The sequence below is a fragment of the Piliocolobus tephrosceles genome, chromosome 1, assembly GCF_002776525.5.
Source record: "Piliocolobus tephrosceles isolate RC106 chromosome 1, ASM277652v3, whole genome shotgun sequence".
NCBI classification, from domain to species: domain Eukaryota; kingdom Metazoa; phylum Chordata; class Mammalia; order Primates; family Cercopithecidae; genus Piliocolobus; species Piliocolobus tephrosceles.
The window spans coordinates 16,468,364-16,487,955 of record NC_045434.1 but is presented as its reverse complement, the minus strand read 5'-3'; the positions used below and the strand labels follow the sequence as shown (position 1 = coordinate 16,487,955).

General features: G+C 42.3%; 1 protein-coding gene across 1 annotated transcript in view; it reads left to right on the top strand.

Annotated features, from left to right (window-relative positions):
- The window catches only part of DISC1 (DISC1 scaffold protein), a 406,407-nt gene that overhangs the window by 376,015 nt on the left and 10,800 nt on the right, over window positions 1–19,592 (top strand). The window contains exon 12 of the mRNA XM_023191797.3: window positions 16,513–16,630. Coding sequence (XP_023047565.2) covers window positions 16,513–16,630 — 118 coding nt within the window. The remainder of the gene's footprint in view (window positions 1–16,512; window positions 16,631–19,592) is intronic.

The following is a 19,592-nucleotide window of genomic DNA, read 5'->3' as shown; positions in this document are numbered from 1 at the left end:
AAAAAAAAAAAAAAAAAAAAAAAAAAAAAACAAATTACAATGTGGTTTTATTTAACTTTACTTTTCTCTCCCCTCTTTCCTCTCTCCCTTCCCCTTCCTCTTCTCACCTTCCTCCTCCCACCCTAACAAGAGTCTTTTCCATAAAAAGGCCCTAGGAAGTTTTTCCTGTTTCAGTGCCATGACCTGAGTCTTCAGAGCTCTTTGTTGGCCCAGGTTCCCAGGTGTTCTGAGTGTGAAAAGGAAATAGCATGGAGAGGCTGGAGGAACATGACACATGGCCTTCAAGTCTCATGGTTGATGTTAGATGTTAGCTGTGCTTCCTCCCTGGGTCTTTGCCAGGACTCACCACTGGTGGGTGAGGAAATTGTTACCTCCTCAGGCCAGCCCTGGCAGCCTCACATCCCCTCTGCAGGACCATGACCTTCAGAGAGCAGACCTTTGTGTTCTTAGTCACTGCCTCTGGACTGCTTGGAAAATTGATCCTTGATCCTATATTTGGATTCCGTGGTCTTATAAGAAAGCAACCGTTGTCACTCTGCGTCCTTGCTGGCCCAATCACAGGCTCCACTATAATTTATAGACATCTGACCTCTTTTGTTAACCCAGTTGCTGCAGGTGGAATCCTCCAGCAAAGCCTGGTTTCCAGTGCTCTGGGTAGAGGTGTTGAAAAGTTACCACCTGCTGCAGGTGGATGGTTTGAAAAAATATTCTGGGATGGAGGGAAGTGCCACCTAAGCAAGGGTTTATTCCTGGGTGGAAGAAACTGCAGGCTCTGGAAATGAGTCTTTGAAGGTGTGGCTGGCTTTTCAAAGTGAGCTTCCAGGAGGAGCTCAGTGTGGGGCAGTCAGAAGCCATGCCAGGTACGTGATGGAGTCTATGGGTCATTGATTCTGCTGGAGGCCAGGACGGATTCAGCAGAGATCCCTTACTCCTGTAGGGGAGAAAAATCAATATCTTTCCTTTATGCACCTAAAGGTTCTCAGCTGAGGCCCCTATGCAGACAGAGTAACAAGAGAAAGATGTGCAAATTTGCTTAATATAAAATTTACATGACACAGGAGCCTGCAGAAATGAAGACCCAAAGCAACAGAAACCAGTGTATTTTTATGCTTAAGTTTGAAGAATAGCAGACAAATGTGGAGAAGTATAATTGGACAAAAGGAATATGATCTAATGGCAGTAAACTGCGGGGAGCTTAGCAAGGCCTGTTTGCTCAGATTCTTCACTGCATCCCTGTGTCTTCAGAGATAAGGACACTTCTTTCCTTTGGGTATAGGTTGTACACTTTAAGGATGAGGGTGGTCAGAGGTGGTTAGAGGAAGGTGAGAGAATTATTTATGGCCTGCTTCAGGAGAGAATGGCTGCAGAAGGTCAGAGAGACTTTCCTGCTTCTGCTGTTCCTCAAATGCCAAGGTGCCATATTTTGGGGTAGTGTATTCTGAACCCCATCGCTCTCTTCTTCCCTCTCTCCCCCCTTCTCTGCCCTACCCACTGAGCCCTAAGCCCTCCGGGCTCTCTGGGGACAAACTTTCCCAAGCATAGGAGGATTCGTTTTCCTGCATAAGATTATAAGCACCTGTCAATTTCACTATCTGGCTATAAGAACACAGAGCTATATTTGTTGAAAAATAGGAAGCTTGGGGTCAAGGATGAATAAAGAGTGGAACTTTGTCCTAGGTCCTGTGGTGGCTGCTGTTTGGGTGCTCCAGGGGTCCCCCAGAAAGCCTCCCAGATCCTCTCCACCAACTGAAATGCTGAGGATGTCCTATATTTATTTGCCGCTGTCCTGGGGGAGAGTGGGTGCTTTAGAGGGGACCTTATAGCTTTTGCTGGCTTTCGCTATCATTTCCCTGTTCCTGTATCGCAGTGGTGGGTGTGTGTTCACAGAGAGGGCAGCCGTTCTTTGAATTCATGAGTGCCATGGATTTTAAGCTGATGTTTTCTGAGAAGGGCAAAATTATGGGGTCAGAAAAGAGATCAGCTGCTGCTGGGAAAGGGGAAGGGACTCATTCCAAGAGCAACAGGAAGGAATCTGGTGTATGGAAGGTGGGGGCGGGATGGTAGATGTATTCTCTCTCTTGATTGTGGTGGTAGTTATGTGAGTATGCATATGTCTAAATCCAACTGGGCTATAGATGTTTGAGTCAGTGCTTTTGTCTCAGGACTGTCAAAAGGCAGTTTGGCCTGCTGGAAAGAGCACAAGGCTTGAGTCTGAGTCTGCTGCAATCCTCAGTTAGGCCTCTTACAGGCTGCATCTCCACATCTGTTAAGAAAAACACTGCCACGGCATGAGAGGATAATGAAAACTATCTCATGAAGCTGTGATGAAGATTTAAATGAAAGGATGCATCTCAAAGTGAGAGATGCACATAGTAGAGGCTAATTTGTGTTAACTTTTGTTCCTATCACTCTTTCTGGCATTCACAAGCATCTCTAAAATGCTTTTAGAGATCTGTAAAATGCCTAATGCTAGCAACAGCTATTTGTTTGGAAGAGGGTGTTGCATGACTCAGTCTCTAGGCTTAACTTTTCCTTTTGCCTAAGGAGTTTGGGGGTGCTTGAGATTTTTAAATTTTCCTTTACATGTGTAATATACTCACTTTTTGTCAAAAAGTAGACATGAGCAATGAGTTAGTGGAAGAGACCCAGGCAGAGAAAGGTTTAATGAAGGAAAAATCTCGTTTGTATTTGGGTCCAGGATTTTAGACTATGGAAGGTACAGGGTCTCATTAGGAAGGTGCTTTTGTTTTCCTGCCTGTGTTTTCCAGGTAGCCATTGAAGTCTGGGTACTTTGCATTTATCCTGTGGCTAAAATGTCTATTTGCTTGCAGGTCTGGGTTGGTTTTGCTTTGGAACTCCCTGCTGGGTCTGAGCATCCTATACTGGTTTCTGTACTGAAGCTTGATGCCCTGAAGGCAGTCAATTTCCTTTTGACCCAAATCTTCCATGAAAAATTACTGACTTCTTACAGAGATCCACGGGGAGATGAGTTTTCAAAGCCTTTTCCGTGCTTATCTGGCCAACGTGGCGATGTGCATTCTCGTGATAATTTGTTATCACAAGGACTTTGTCATTAATTAACACCTTCCCTGTGTCTACGGTCCTTGCCAGGCTGCTGAGCACCATTCCCCCATTTTACAGCTCGGTCCATTAAGGCGAAGCAATTTGCTTTGGATTTTGTTACAGAGGAAGTCAGCAACAGGGCTCTGTGCCAAACTTAGCATGAACTTCCTCGAATTGTAAGAGCCCTTTTATTTTCCAGTTTCATGACAGCTCTCCTCCAAGCCTGTCTGAGGACTCTGGAAACTATCCGCTGCTATTGGCCCTGGTTCATAGATGTTACAGAAATTGTATGGGGGCCAGACAGGAGCCAGGGAAATCGTGAGCCAGGCTTCCTCTGCTGTGAAGTGACTCTTTTGTACTGGCTGTTCTGGCCATAATACCTGTGTAATTTTTTTCTTTCCTGTCTGCAACCTAGCCTGCGGGGTGCTTTCTGTTTCCACTCTTCTTCCTACATAATGGGCTCCCTGGACAGTATCGCTCCCCCAGACTTCTCATCCCAGCTGCTTCCTTTCTGAGCCAGTAGCTCTCACTAAAGAGACCAAAAGAGGACGTGGCAATGTTGAGTCATCGCGTGCAGTATGTGAGTAGCCAGTGTGTGAACACGGCTGCAATGAAAGGAATTAGCAGTAAGACACAACACAACCATGTAGCCTCATCTCGATGAAGATCGAGGTCTTCAAAAGCATTGTAAGTTTAGGGGTGGAAAGGTGTGATACCTTTCCTCAGCCATCATAAGGGCTAACACTCCTATAACAAAAACAAGTTAACAAGAGAAAAACGTAATCCAATAATTTAATCAGTTTTACATGACACAGGAGGCTTCAGAAATGAAGACTCAAAGACCCAGGGAAAACTATTTTTATGCTCAGGAGTAATGAAGAATAGTTAGCTATGAAGGAATGTGATTGGATAAAATGGGTGTAATCTAATGGTTATAGCCTGGGGGGGTGAGCAGACCAGCAAGTCCTGTCTGTTCAGATTCTTCTTGGACACTCTGTGTAGTATTTATTCCTCTTGGGTATGGGGCAGGACTTCTCCGGATGGAGGGTCTTCAAGAGAGAAGGAAGAGAGTGACCTTTCTAGGTTTTATGGTTGCTTTGCAGGAGAGGAGTCCTAGTTTCTAAGACTGGCTTTGAGGAAGAGGAATTCCGGTTTCTGTGGCTTGCATCCAGGGAGAAAAAGGAATGTGAGAGAGGAGGGCAGGAGAAGGTCAGAGAGACCTTGCTTCTGAGCCTTCCAGTCTCCTTTGGTTCAAAGTACTCAGCATACCAAAGTGTCACACTTTGGGGTATCATACTGTGAACCACAACATAAGTATCTCCATTCCTTTTTACTCAATTTCACATGAAAAAAAGGCTGGAAAAGGTGATCCACAATGAAGATATGAAGATGTTTGTCCTCCTTGTCTTAAACTGATTTCTGTATCTAGAAATGTCTCTATTGGGCAAAAGTGCTTCCTCTTCAGCCATAATGGGTCCAGATCTGAGTCTTTCTTTTCTCTGACACTTACTGGCCCTAGGACAGCTGGAAATTCACTTTGATTCTCCAGGGAGCATATCCCCAACTACGTGATCTCTTGATATCTCTCCCACTTTTGAAAAGAACTGACAAGGGAAAAATGTTCACTTACCCATCAGCTGGTTTTGCTCTTTTTGTTTAATGTCTTTGGGCAGAAAGCAAAAAGCTAGGGCATGAGGAAAAGTTCTGTCTCCACTACATTTTGAAGTTTTGCAAACGCAGCCATCTTTCCCAAAAGTAGAGCAGTAGAAGCAACCAGGATGCAGGGTTGGTAATTGGTTGGTTAATTAAAAAGTCAGAAAAGACAGAGCATCATAAAGGATGATACATGTGTATTTTAAACCTTTTTGTTTCTAGCTGAAAACGTGCCCTCTCATTTGCTGTTCATTCGATATAGGACCAAGGATTTCTGTTTGTAGAGACTGCTAATTGGCTTTTCACATGACCCTTCTTGTGTAAACCTCACCTGTCATGCATCATTAACAATTGCCACTTTTGGTGTCTTTAAGTGGACTGGAAATTTTAAGAGCACTTGGAAAATGATTCTCAGCCTCTCCCTCTCTCTTAAATGTTATTGAGTCTTTCCAAGGTTTCCAACTTGCTTTTTATGGAGACAAGCACTCTTTTTTCACACTAATATATCATTGTTCTCCATAGTATTTATTTAGATTGTATGATTAGGGTTTTTAAATACAACTGGCCTACAGAAGTTAAGAAACAAATGCAACTTGACCAATAGAAACAGAAGTGCGCAGGCTTATCAGGGCCCTGCCCCTGGCCTGGCCTTGGCCACTGAATTTGAGAGAGAAAGCAGAGCCCAGGGACAAGCTGGCAGGTGGGTAAGAGAGGTGTTTCTTCTGTTCAGTGAGCTGGCTCCTGCTGGTTTTCTCAGTTAATTACTGTCATCAGCTTCTCAGCCTCCTCCACCCGCCCAAGGGAAGGAAGGGGACTCCTCTGATCTGCTGGCTTCTCCTTCTTTCGGAACATGGTGGAACCTTGCTCCGTGCTCCAGGGCCTCACGGTGGCCCTTTTTCCACTAATTAAAAATAGTTCAGCGCTTCTGAGGAAAACAACCTCAGGGCTCTTGGTGACGCCGTTCACCTTGGAAATTCCTTGTCATTCACCGATGCAGACTGAGGGATCGATAGCAGGATGGCCTCTGCCTGAATGGCAAGGACTCATTTTTGGCATTTGTAACAGAGAAAGTGTTATTCAATGAATCCTCAGTGGTGTCCTGGGAGTAGCTGAGAAGTTTTGTAATGTGGAAAATAAAATAGCTTCCTGTCCCCTCATCATAGATACAGTGCATTTGATTTCCCCACCACTTGGCAGCCAGGGCAGTTAAAGTCAGGAGCTTCTGGACCCCCACAAGCTGGTCGTGAGCTATTCCTGCCCTTCCTAGCTAGCAGCAGGCAGGAGATGAGGACTGGGATTCCAGGAAACTCCTGTGTGAAATTTTCTTACCTCTACCCAAGACTTGCTGCACTGCCTTTTTCAGTGAATAATTTAACGTTTTCCATTCTGTGTTGGTGTTTCTGCTTTCCCAGCCACTGGTTATTCCACACCCCCTCCTCCACCCGGCTCCCAGGTATTTCCTGGAACCGTTGATTATGGCAGAGCAGATCTTATTTTGCTGATACGATTAGGAACCTCAGGCCAACAAGCTTGGGTAACAGTGAGAGAAAAGAAGAGTGGTCCTTTGCTCTTTTTGTCTGAGTGCCTTTTGAGAGAAAGAGTAGATACCACCAACCAGAGCATCCCTATCTATTTCCAGCAAACTACAGAAGTGCCTGAGAAGGTGCCTCTCAGGCACCTCTGAGCACCTTGGGCACCACCTTCTTTAGGGTGGGAAGCAAGCTCTGCCTTGGAAGGGGTAACATCCAGAACCAGGATTAAATGCTGACATTTAAAAACAGTAACTATGGGAGTATCATAGTTAAACCGTTTACAAAAAAACACTTGAAGTTCAAATTTGTTTTACTGTAAAGTGAACCTGGATGGAGTTTGGGATTTGATTCTGTCTTCATAGTTTCCTTTTACAGTTCAATATTTCTTAGCTCAAAGAACACATTCCCTTAAAATGAATCCCTCAAATCACTTTTCATTTTTGTTTTCTTATGCAAAAGGGCCTTAGGGTTGGATGTCCCTATCCCCAGAATCTGAATCCTTCTGTTAAATGGAGTGTATCTAGGTACCAGCCTATGCCATGAATCTCGTTTTGGATTCAAATGGATTATTTTCTTAGAAGGTTCTAATGAAGTTTGGTTTTATTCAGATTTGACAATCAAGCCCAGTGTGCTTAAAGAAAAGCAGTTCACATCCTCTTGCATGATCGTGTAATATAAACTGGAGCTTTTCAAAGGTTTCCCTTCAACTAAACTAGAAACCACAGGCCAATTAACATATGCCAATTAGCAAGCAATTTCTTCTTCTAACAATTTGTTTCGTTCTGTTAATTACTTTTATTTAGAGCCTGTTTCTCCGAGCCACCTTCAAAACAAGCATGCAGATACTTGAAGACAATTCATTGTTTGCTTTGACCTAAAGAGGTCTAAATATTTCAGATGCTTTCTTTACCACTGATGACATCTGGATGCTTTTAAAAGAAATACGCAGTTACTCAGAGAATAACCGTATAATTTGAATATTTGGATGAATACTCGTATCAGAGTAATAAAGATAGACGCTTAGTGTCTCAATTTTGCCTCTCTGCTTATTGGCATTTACACAACTGTAGAACTCGGCATTTATATGAAAAGGCAAACATCATAAAATCTATGTCAAATACATGTGAAATATATTCTTTGTGTTGTGGGCAGGCATTTGTTTGAAGTAAATATTCTTTATCTAGATAGTATTTTAAAAAGAAAGAGAAAACCATATCGCATTCCTGGAATGGATTTGCCAAGCATATATTTTGGAAAACAGCCCAAAGGAACATATTTAAGATAGTGATTTTAATACTAAACTAAGGAAATGGTTTGATGCATCAGCGAAGTGCACGGATGGTGGTAATCACATCGGGTTTACCTCAAGCCAGAGGAGACGGAGTGAGACTTCATGATGTAACAACCATTATGAGGCTCAAGTAGCGTTTTTGGCTTGTAAGCATGTGTGTGTGCTGTGTTCAATTTTACGTTTTTAAAATTTAAAAAAAACTTAAATACTGCTATAGCCCCAAAATTTGTAAAATATGTAAACAGTTGGCTTGAAGGCCATAAGGGAACACCTGTCCTTTTTGTTTGTTTGTTTGTTTGTCTTACTGTGTAGCCTGTGACTTGCACTGCAGGAATTAAATATTTTTGTGGATTGGCAAATATACTTTTGTGGATAGGTATTGCTGATGTCTTATTACACAGCCGAGGGAAATAAGGATCTGGGTAAGCAGTTGAGTCACAGCGAAGAGTACCGTATCCAAGGTGGAGGTTCATGCTAGAGCTACAGGTACTAACCCCTCCCCTGCACCACTGATCCCTAGCAAGGGTGGAAGTAACTGATGACTTCTCAGCACAGCCCCCAGCACAGTGTCTGAAAGAGAGACCGGAAGGGTAACTGCCTGTTTTCTCAGATTACTCTTAGAATCCTAGCAGTACTTCTTACTTCAGTTTTGAGATTTTTCTTATTCTATTTCTTGACACTCTTACAGACTTCACATAGCCCCTCCCTTTAGAATAACTCTTGACAGCATCTTAAGAAATAGACTATTTAAATCATCTTGATCCAGTGACTCAACCCAAGGTGTAGTCTGTCTGCCCAAATTTGTGGCAAATGTCCACTGATGATAAGATTTCTGCAAATGTATGCTCTATTAGGTGTGGAAGCTTTTCCTAAGTAGAGTTGGCAGCCACAGTAGTACCTGCCTACCTAACAATTTAATGTAAACAGTTACCTCTTCCAAAGGTATTTTCTATTCAGAATAGAAATCATAAATACGATTTCCTCATCACTCTAGATAAGCCTGACGAGATATTGTTTCCAGATACTTTCGCTTATCAAAACAACCATTATTATTTAGTAATATATTCCCTACCCTTTGAATATAAGCTCCAGTTCTAAAATGTTAAATGTTGGTATCTTCCAAATGTCATAGGGAAAGACTTAAGCCTTGTTTATGGGAACTATAACTAAGTAAAAATGTCCTTGGAGACCCTGGTCATGGAATTTGTGGCTGTTCTTCTCACTGAGGCATGTGGTTTAGACATCTGCTCAGGCTAGCAACTGAATGCCTTTCTGGGTATACACTTTTATAGAAAAATGTTTTTTGAAAGTCACTTTAATGGGAAAATCCTGCCTAACAAAGGAAATCCCGTTTTCTGTTTTTAAATCACACTCCTTGAGTTGGGTGAGCAGGACAGAAATTTGACATCAGCTCTAATTCAACACAGCTGAAAATTTCTGCCCAAACATTCAGGCCTATGGGTTTTGATCGTGAGGTGAGTTAAGCAAATTATATTTGAAATATTGCCTGACTGAGTCGGTGCTACTGAATCATTCCCGTGTGGAGGGACAGCAGGGAAGATGGTAGGGCTTTCTTGGAGGCCAATAAAAGCCATGTGTGTACAGCAGTACTGTGGAGGACCCCAGGACCCCATGGTTGTCCCTGTGGCAAGAAAATTAACCCAGGCTGTTCTTGGCTGCATGGAGGCAAAGGCATGTGTTCAGCATCCAGAAAGGTTCTTATTGTTGGTTTTCCTTCCTGGCTCTTTACACTTGGGTGAAATGATCTCTTGGAAGTGTAGTCTGAAAAACAGCACAGCTTCTTCCAAGTTCTCATAAGATACAGGAGTCTCCATTCATTGCTGCAACAAGCATTACTGGGCACCTTTTATGAGCAAGGTAGGACAACAGAGGCAGGGGCAGGACATCATTCTGTCATCATCTGGTGAGGAAGACAGGCGGTTACACATGTAGGGAGGAACTCCTCTTACCCAGAGGCAGGCAGGGTTGGAGAATCGGGATTGGAGTGTTGTTGGAAGAAGTGGAATCTGCAGGGCTTTGAAGAGAGGGCGTGTTAGGTGTAGCAGTCAGATCATTTACCTGTTGTAGCTGCGTTTCATTCTGACCCGCAGGGAAAACAATTATTCCTAGGGCTAAATGATGGGATGGATGTTCAGAAAGGAAAAAATATAATAATTTGAATTGCTGAAAGGACCGCCTGACAAGACAAATTACTGGAGAGTCTTCAAAGACATTTTGAAATGCCAAGTAACCTGTACTTTCAATGATCCATTCAGAATTGCAAATCCTACAAAACTCCATTTCGGCTAGGAATCCCGGTGGCATTGTAGTGGGTGGCATTTTTAATTATCAAGTATCAGTCATGCAGGCTTTCTCTTTTTTTGTCACATTTAATTTAAAGGTACAAATGGGAGCAAAAGTTACAAATTGCACACAGAGAGGCACTCGGTGTGTGAAGTGGTGGACATGGTTCAGACTATGTTCATTTGGAATCTACCGAGTTGATGGGAGAGATGGGACCAGATACTCATGTTCTTATTAGGAAAGGAGACATTCTCGCCGCCTTTCCCGTGTGCCTGCTTGCTTTTCTCTGCTTCCAGCCTGGTATTTTATGGACTTGTGAATGAGGGGTCCTTGCATCCCATCATTGCATCCCAGGTTGTCATGGTCGTCATCACTGTCACCTCCACTCAGTATGCCTCTGTGTCCTGGAGGGAGCATATCCCTTTAATAAGACTGAACGCTCCAGGAATTGAGACTTTGCAGAGTTCTGAGGGTAGAAGGGAAGAGAACACCATGTCTTCAGGCGCTCGCTATTTGCTTCTCTGATTTCTTTCCATCACCACTTTGTCCAAGTTACATGCCTCTTTGGCCGGGTGCAGTGGCTCACACCTGTAATCCCAGCACTTGGGGGGACCAAGGCAGGCAGATCACCTGAGGTTGGGAGTTCGAGACCAGCCTGACCAACATGGAGAAATCCCACCTCTACTAAAAATACAAAAATTAGACTGGCATGGAGTTGCATGCCTGTAATCCCAGCTACTTGGGAGGCTGAGGCAGGAGAATCGCTTGAACCCGGGAGGCGGAGGTTGCAGTGAGCCGAGACTGCACCATTGCACTCCAGCCTGGGCAACAAGAGCGAAACTCTGTCTCAAAAAAAATAAAAATAAATAAAAATTAAAAGACTCTTCGAGCCTCTTGTGTGTAAAAGAAGGAATTGAATCTTGAGGATGGTTCCTAAGACCCCTACCAAATCCAGCAGCACTCTCTGCTTCTAGGTATTAAGATTCTCAGGAAAGATTTCCGACATTCTTAGTAGCCCTGAAGGAGGCAGAGCTTTGTAAATGCATTTGCTGTCCTGGGAAACAAGATGGTGTTAAGATAAGGAAGTTCCATTTCTCTTGCAGTTATAACCCAAGGCAGAGCCTCCTGATTAATACACCTGGCTTACAACTCACTATTTTGGCTTAAACAGAAATGTCAGTGCTTCCAAAGCTTTCACTAAGGATACCTTCTTTGAAAACAAGTTTCTTTTATTTTAGAACAAGCAAACAAACTCTCTTCAACAGCTCCCATAATTTATTTATTTATTTAGCTTTCTACGAAGGCTTAACAAACGAAACAGATAAAATTAGAAATTGGGGTAGGGTTGACAGTAAAAACCCTTTTCTCCTACCAGGGGGATCTCTGCAGAATAAGGCCTAAAGCCCACTGGTTTGAGAGAACATACTCCAGCAAGGTACTTTCAAAGCAGGGGAAAAACTAGAAGTAGTGTAATACGCTCGATGCTTCCTGCAGAGACTGTGCCGTCCTGTGTGACCATAACATATAAACATCACATACCAGGGGGACATGATCATTTAAATAGACAGCAATGTTGTCCTTCAGTCTAGGGAATGGGTGTGTCCCAAGGCCAGTGTGAGGGCCCGGGAGACAGGAATGTGTGTATTTCTTACCTTTCTGCCTCTCATGATGTGAGCACCTTGCTCTGCTAAGTGTCCACTGGAGAAAGAGCCACTTCTCCTAAAGCTGGAAGAACGTGAGGTCCTGTGGGTTGTATTGCAATCAGATATGTTGGACTTACTGTGGTATATCTTCCTGAGGAATTTCCTAGGAAATTTTGACTATACTTGGTGCATAAACACACACACACACACACACACACACACACTCCTCAGAAAATGTGCCTGTACTGTTCAATAACTTACGTATTAAACTAAGAGCCAGGGATCTGGGATCACTGACCACTGGCAGTGGCCACTCGTTGTAATGTCTCTGTTGCACTTCCCAGCCTCGTGGCCATAGTGCCCTGCATGGGTGGGAGCTCCCCTCCCTGAGACAAATCTGGGCATTAGCACTTTAGTGAGCTTCAAATATCTCATCAGTTAACTCCCTAACTAGGTACCAGTGAAGATGCACTTCTTGCTAGGATTTTGCAATCGTTTTATCCACTCATGCGAGGTTCTGTGTAGGGACAACCCATGTAAGCCCACTGTTTTAGCTACTATGGCTGCATCAAAATCACCACAAACTTAGTGATTTAAAAGAATGATTTAGGATATTTGTGGATCTGTAGATCAGAAGTTGGGGTGGGGCACGGGGAGGAGGGTGTCTCACTCCACAATGTCTGGGTGTTAGCTGAATGACTTGAAGACAGGGGCTGGGACCATCTGAAGGTTCGGTCCTTCCCAAGTCTGGCTGTTGACTAGGGCTTTAGGTGAGGCTCTCATCCAGATGTCTATAAACAGCCCGTCCATAGCTTGGGCTTCCTCACAACATGGAGGCTGGGTTCCAGGGTGGGTGACCTGAAAAGACATGTCACCTTTTATGACCTGACTTTGCAAGTCAGGCAGTGTCACCTTCACTATGTTCTATACATTGAAGGAATTTCAAGGGCCATCCAGGTTTAATAGGAGAAGTAATAAACTCTGTTTCTTGATGGTGGAGAGGCAATGTTCCAGAAAAGTGTGTTGCTATGACCACAGCTACACTCTGCCATACCTGGGCATGGCATGGAAATGGCCAAGGAAGTTTTGCCTAGTCCCTGATTTATGGGCTAGTAGGCAGGACCTGGGCAACTTTGCACAGCTGATACCCATGGTTCTTTTTTTTTTTTTTTTTTTTTTTTTTGAGATGGAGTCTCCTCTGTTGCTAGGCCAGAGTGCAGTGGTGCAATCTTAGCTCATTGCAACCTCCGCCTCCTGGGTTGAAGGAATTCTCCTACCTCAGCCTTCTGAGTAGCCGGGACTACAGGTGCGAGCCACCACACCCAGCTAATTTTTGTATTATTAGCAGAGATAGGGTTTCACTGTGTTGGCCAGGATGGTCTCTCTTGACCTTGTGATCTGCCTGCCTCGGCCTCCCAAAGTGCTGGGATTACAAGCGTGAGCCACCGTACCCAGCCAATACCCATAGTTCTGATCCCACCCTGCTCTCTCTGGACAGACAGATTTCTTTGGACAGAACAGAATTTTTCATCAGATTGATAGAAACATATTAATCTACCCTCTCATCAGCTGTCAATTCGCAGTTTAGGTCTAAACTAATTCTATTCCCAAGATTCCAAGTGAGAGCATTACAGTAAAGTAATACATCTCTTAAGTCATATCCACCTGGTTCGCATTCAATATCCTCTCAGTTGAGAATCACAAGCTGTCAGACCAACAAGTAGTGGTTCCTGCACAAGCCTGAGAGAGATCCTGTAACTGCCTTGGAAACCCAGCCCCACAAAAGAATGCCAGTCAGATCTTCCGTTAGCTAACAAGGTGACTTGAGCACTCTGAATGTGTTCCCTTATGCTATATTCTTTGTTTTTTAATCTCTAAAAAAACTTTTAAAAATTCAGGTAAATTTCTCCTTTTTCGTTATGGTTTGAATTAGGGTTTTTGGTAACTTTTTTCCAAATTTTAGAGATGTTAAAGGTTCAGGCAAGTATAAAGAAGAAAATAAAAATTTCCTGTAATACTGCCCCACAAAATAATAATTATAAATATTTTAATGCTTTGCCTATTTGAGTTATTTCATCATTAAATGCTCTTTTATTAAAAATGACGTTAATGGCTAAATTCAAATCTAATGTACCAGAACTTATTTTAACTATTCACTATTCACTTTATTGTTGGCCAGTTATTTCCTCTTTCCCATACTTATAATGCCATCATTTTTGCATGAAAAATCTTTTATTTCTATTTGACATATATGTGATAGGCATTCTTCCATGCTTATTACAAGGGCTTAATAAAAGTTATTTCAATTTAAATGAACAAATTATTTCTTTTTGATAGATTCCAGGAAGGGAAATTATTGGGTCCTAAGATACGAACAATTTAAAACGCTTGTTATGTGGTCTGAAATTGCTTTCCAAAATTTATGCCATTACTATCAATCTGCACATAATTTAAAAAGGAAAACAAGCAGGAATTATGTGTTTGGGGGAGAAATGTAAAACTGTATTTTAAATTTGTTTAATTTAGCTTTGATTTCATATTTGTTGTAGCCGTAAGATGAAGATTGAGTCATTTGATTTCATTTAAGGGTGTTTTAAATTCCTTGGTTTTCTGTTCTGAGTCTATGCTTTTTCGCTCTTTAAGTGTGTTTTCAGTCATATATATTTTCCTGCTAACACTGTATTTTTCTCCTTCCTGTATGATTTGTGGTTTCATGACTGTCAATCATTTTTTCCCAGATGTTCTTTTTCTTAGTGTCTCATTTATTTCATGTGTGATGACGGTGTTACTCATTATCCAGTTCCTACACTTCCGTGTAATCTTCTACCCTCAATTTTGCATCTTTGACTGATAATTTTATTTTGGGATCAGAAAAAAAAATATATATATATATATATACACACATATAGATATGTATCTGTGATTTTTATATATTTGCTGTGTTCTCACCACTGTTATGGTCAATTTCAAGTGAACCTTCCTGGGTGCTTCACATTAAAGTTCCTTTAATTGTGTCCATATGTCCCCACAATTGTATGTTATTGCCACTAGATTTCTTTTCTATGTACACTTACTTGCAGTAAATGTGTATAGCTCATTCTGTAGCTTGTAGCTCATTCTTCAATATACTAGACTTCTCCAATATTTCCAATAGTTATTTGCAGTTCCCATTAGCACTATTTTATTCTAATGTAGTTGGCCATTGGCATGTAAATTTTAAAGCTAATATAGCAAAAGTCAAATTATATACCTGAATTTAATTGTTATTTGTGTATCCTGATTATAATATTATATAACACATAATCTCCAAAGACCTTTTAACAGGGACTATTATCGCACTCCTGGGCATTTTCTTATTATTGTCTGGTATTCACTGTAGCTTTTGTAGTAACCTTGTAGTTTCAGCTGAATACATATCTTAATAGTTTACCTTATGCTTTTTTTTTTTTTTTTTTTTTTTTGAGACAGAATCTTGCTCTGTTGCGCAGGCTGGAGTGCAGTGGTGTGATCTCAGCTCACTGCAATCTCCGCCTCCTGGGGTCAAGCAATTCTTCTGCTTCAGCCTCTTGAGTAGCTGGGATTACAGGCACCCACCACCCTGCCCAGCTAATTTTTGTATTTTTAGTAGAGATGAGGTTTCGCCATGTTGGCCAGGCTGGTCTCGAACCCCTGACCTCATGATTCACCCACCTCAGCCTCCCAAAGTGCTAGGATTACAGCTACAAGCCACTGCGTCTGACCTGCAAAAAATTTTGGTGTATCTTCTAAGCTTTTCACTCTTAGTTGAGGAAATATTACCTTTACATTTCAGTTTTATTTCTGAGCTCATTTCTTGCTTCTCCCCCTGCTTTATTCTAAGAATCTCTGTCTTCTGTTCTCATTTTCTTAACCTTGTTTATTGTTTTCCTTTACAAGTCTGTGGCCTTCTACATGCCCAGCATTCAACTTGGGGCCCTGGGATGAATGATGAACCCATGGCCCTTACCCACAGGGAGCTTACCTCACTTGAGTGGACACAGCACTTATCAGAATGATTGCCCTACAAGATGAAATTATTATTTGGGGCCTTTGAAGGAAAGGTTGGGTTTCAGAGAAGAATGGGGAAGTACGCATGGGCAAGAAGAATAGCATGAGAGAAGGCAACCAGGTTAGTCTGGCTGGCAGAGCTTAGCGTGCCTTTAGGGGAGTAGAGGGGATACAGCTGAACCATGGGCTTTGTGCCAGGTCATATGAAGGCAGAGTTTAGACTCTGCTCTGTGGTGGTTTTGTGCAGGAAAGTGACATAAAGAAGGCCCTTTTCTGGCTCATAGAAATAAGTTTGAAGGGAAAACATGAGAGAAGGAAGAAGCTCTAAGACTCAACTGTTCATTCCTTAAATCAATCAATACTACCTGCCTGTCATGTGCCAGATACTATGCCAGGGACTCTAGGACCAGCAGCAAGCAAGACATCATCATCCTGCTCTTACGGGGCTTAAGCTCCCGTATATGGTGGTGGTAGCAGCAGCTGTATGTGCAATATACACCTCATGGCACTTACATTCTAGCATTCAGGGACTGTGGTCAGTGTGTAAACAAATGTTCAGTGCCCTAGTCAATTCCTGTGTCCTTAAAGGAATATTCCCTTTGTCCTTACAGGTTAGCCCAGTTGCTCCTGTGACGCCTCTTCCCACTTTTTTTTAGAATCCCTATTACATTTTGAATTTGCCCATTGATACAGCTGGAAGATTCAGAGTTTCTGTTTGATAAATCCGCTTTGGGACTTGACATACTGGAAGCAGCACTTTGAAATGACCAGACAAGGGAGGTAGCCTGTGGAACTATGTAGACAAAGCTCATTCTTTGGTCATAACTTGAAATCAGTTCACAACTTCTCAAGTTTGATCCCCGGGGGAGACACAGGCCCTAGCACAATTCTGACTGAGGTGCAGAAACTGGGAGAGCCCTTTCCAGGAAGCTTCCCTTTGTGTACTGTCTGTGTTCACGGCTCTAACCAGTGATCTTGTTTCCCCCACCCCTCTTGCCAGGAATCTTACATCCTTTCTGCAGAACTTGGAGAAAAGTGTGAAGACATAGGCAAGAAGCTATTGTACTTGGAAGAGCAACTTCACACAGCAATCCACAGTCACGATGAAGATCTCATTCATATCCTTTTCATCTTGCACATTAAGCAAGACAAAGTTATTTTATAAAAGAAAGTCTTTAAAGGATAGTTATGCCTCAGAAGATGGCAACAAATAGATGGTGCTGTTATTTATAGTGCAGAGCACCTCAGATCTCTGAGATTATCAGGTATGAAATATTTGCTCTCTAGTTTTCAGTAAGCAATTCAGTATTTTTTTTTTCTTTTCTTTTCTTTCTTTTTTTTTTTTTTTTTGAGATAGAGTCTCACTTTTGATGCCCAGACTGGAGTGCAATGGTGTGATCTCAGCTCACTGCAACCTCCACCTCGTGGGTTCAAGCGATTCTCCTGCCTCAGCCTCCTGAGTAGCTGGGATTACAGGCGCCCGCCAGCATGCCCAGCTAATTTTTTTGTATTTTTAGTAGAGATAGGGTTTCACCATGTTTGACAGGCTGATCTAGAACTCCTGACCTCAAGTCATCCACCCGCCTTGGCCTCCCAAAGTGCTGGGATTACAGGCTTGAGCCACCACATCCAGCCGCAATTCAGTATTTTTTTTTTTTGAGACGGAGTCTTGCTCTGTCGCTCGGGCTGGAGTGCAGTGGCCGGATCTCAGCTCACTGCAAGCTCCACCTCCCGGGTTTACGCCATTCTCCTGCCTCAGCCTCCGGAGTAGCTGGGACTACAGGCGCCCGCCACCTCGCCCGGCTAGTTTTTTGTATTTTTAGTAGAGACGGGGTTTCACCGTGTTAGCCAGGATGGTCTCGATCTCCTGACCTTGTGATCCGGCCGTCTCGGCCTCCCAAAGTGCTGGGATTACAGGCTTGAGCCACCGCGCCCGGCCAATTCAGTATTTTTAATTGCTAAACCCAACTGCTAACAATTAAGTTCAGACATGCACACAAGGAAGCCAAAGCAAAATGCAGTTTCCAGTGGGTGTAAAGCTGGCTCTGTGTGGCCCTGGTGGAAGAAAACAGTTGACTGGCTCGTTTTCCTATGAGCTTTTTCAATACCAAGTGTCCTAAATCCACCTCTGAGTTTCTTTATCTAGCAACTCTACCTAGTAATAGGCAGTAAGTAACAAAACAAACAGGACTTTGGATTATTTCCTTTCAACTTCTAACCATGTACACATGGTTGAACTCAGTTTAGTCCTTTCTGGTTCCCAGTGATAGAATTTCTTGCACCAGACTTAACATCCTTGGTGTTAACCTATAAACACCTTCCTCAAAACTAGCTGCTAGTGAGCAAGATGGCTTGAGAACATGCTGGCTTAGATATGCATCCATATGAAGCACTCCGTTCTATCTTGATCTGTAGACACAGTTTGTCACTGGTTAGTTCTGCTGAGAGCAAACGAATGGGTACAGAGTGGGTGAAGGGATATGTAGCCCTATATCCTTTCAGTTATTTAATCACAAGTTGACACTTCTGTAGCCAAAAACACTTCCCTATTCATCTTTCTATTCAGTAGAATGTCTTTTATTAGATGCATTTGTGAGAAATTTAGCTATTGTGGTCTTTGCTTGTCATTGCTGTCTTACTTTTTAGAATTCCAGTTTTTACCATACTTTATGGGCTGTGTGTGTGTGTGTGTGTGTGTGTAAGTAGCTTTGAATGGCCAAGGATTAACCTTAGTCACAAATACTCAAATCTGCAACAATGATAGATCCAATGCTACGCTTCCTTCCTTGCTATAACTTTATATTTTTGACCTTGTTTATTAAGCTGAGCAGAAAATTTATTCAACTTAATCAGCAACGATTTTCACATTGCTTTAGGTAAATTTTGAAAAGCAGATACTCTGTTCTTCATAATTTCCTGCCTCTTAAGAATCTTGTATTTAAGCTATTATCGGAAAGTTTCCCAAAGAAACATAGAAACATAGAATAAGGATGGTGTTTTTATTTATTCCATGTTCATGGGGTCACAAATCTTTGAGCACATCTAAGGTGGTACGGCTCCCAGCAAATGGGCAGATGATGGGACACAGAGGAGCAACCCACTGCAGAGAGTCAGTGGATATGAAGGAGTTCCTGTTCCCCAGCCCAGCAAATGGGCAGTTCCTGAGTAGGAGGTACCTCTGTCTTCAGGTAGCAGTTCTAAGGGCTGCAGTCAGGGTTCTGTGCTGGTCTCTTGTTGTGAAATTTTCTAAAAGGTTAGTTTGATTCTGGGGAATTGGATCGTATTTTTACTAGAGCTGGGAGGCAGGTCTAGCAAAGACCCCTGAGAATAAAAGGGGTTAAGCAGTGTTTAAACAAGATCCTTTTAGTTTTTCCACAGCTGATCCAAGCCAGATTTAGTAGCAGTGGGATCATGGATAAGTGATAATGCCTCTTTAAGCATTAGGGTTCCCATCTGTAACGTCAGGATAACATACACCTCTAAGGTTTTTATGGGGGTTCAATAAGGCCATATTCACAATGTACGTTTAATGTAGCCATGAGTAAGTGCATAATTTTAGGTAGAAAAGTGTTATTCAAGTCCATTTGTCTCACAGTTCTTAGTAAGTTAGTCACAAGCTCCAAGAACATCCCATTTATGCACAAAAAGTTTCAAGGTAGATTGATTCAACTATTTTGTAATAAACACTTAAAGGAATCAATCAGTAGCTCCACAATAGCTTAGATGAAAAGTCATTTAATTCTAATAAAACGTCTATAAATAGATAGGGATTATTATCCCTACTTGACAGTTGGAAAAAAACAAGACTTGACAGTCGAAAAATAAGAACGACTTGGCTGGCACAAGGTCATTTCTGATGAGTAGCAGAACTTTCCAGCCACAAGCCCCATGGTCCTATTTGGCCCATCAGAAAGTAGCTATTGCCTATACGTAAATGGACGGGTCTGTTCCATGGAACAAACAATTACTTTAAAATTTTAAGCTATAATAAAAGTATTTTACTGATGTTACGTTTTTTGAGAATTTTGGTGATCTCTGCTGTGATAAGCAGAGAAGCACTGGTTTAGGTACTGACATCAG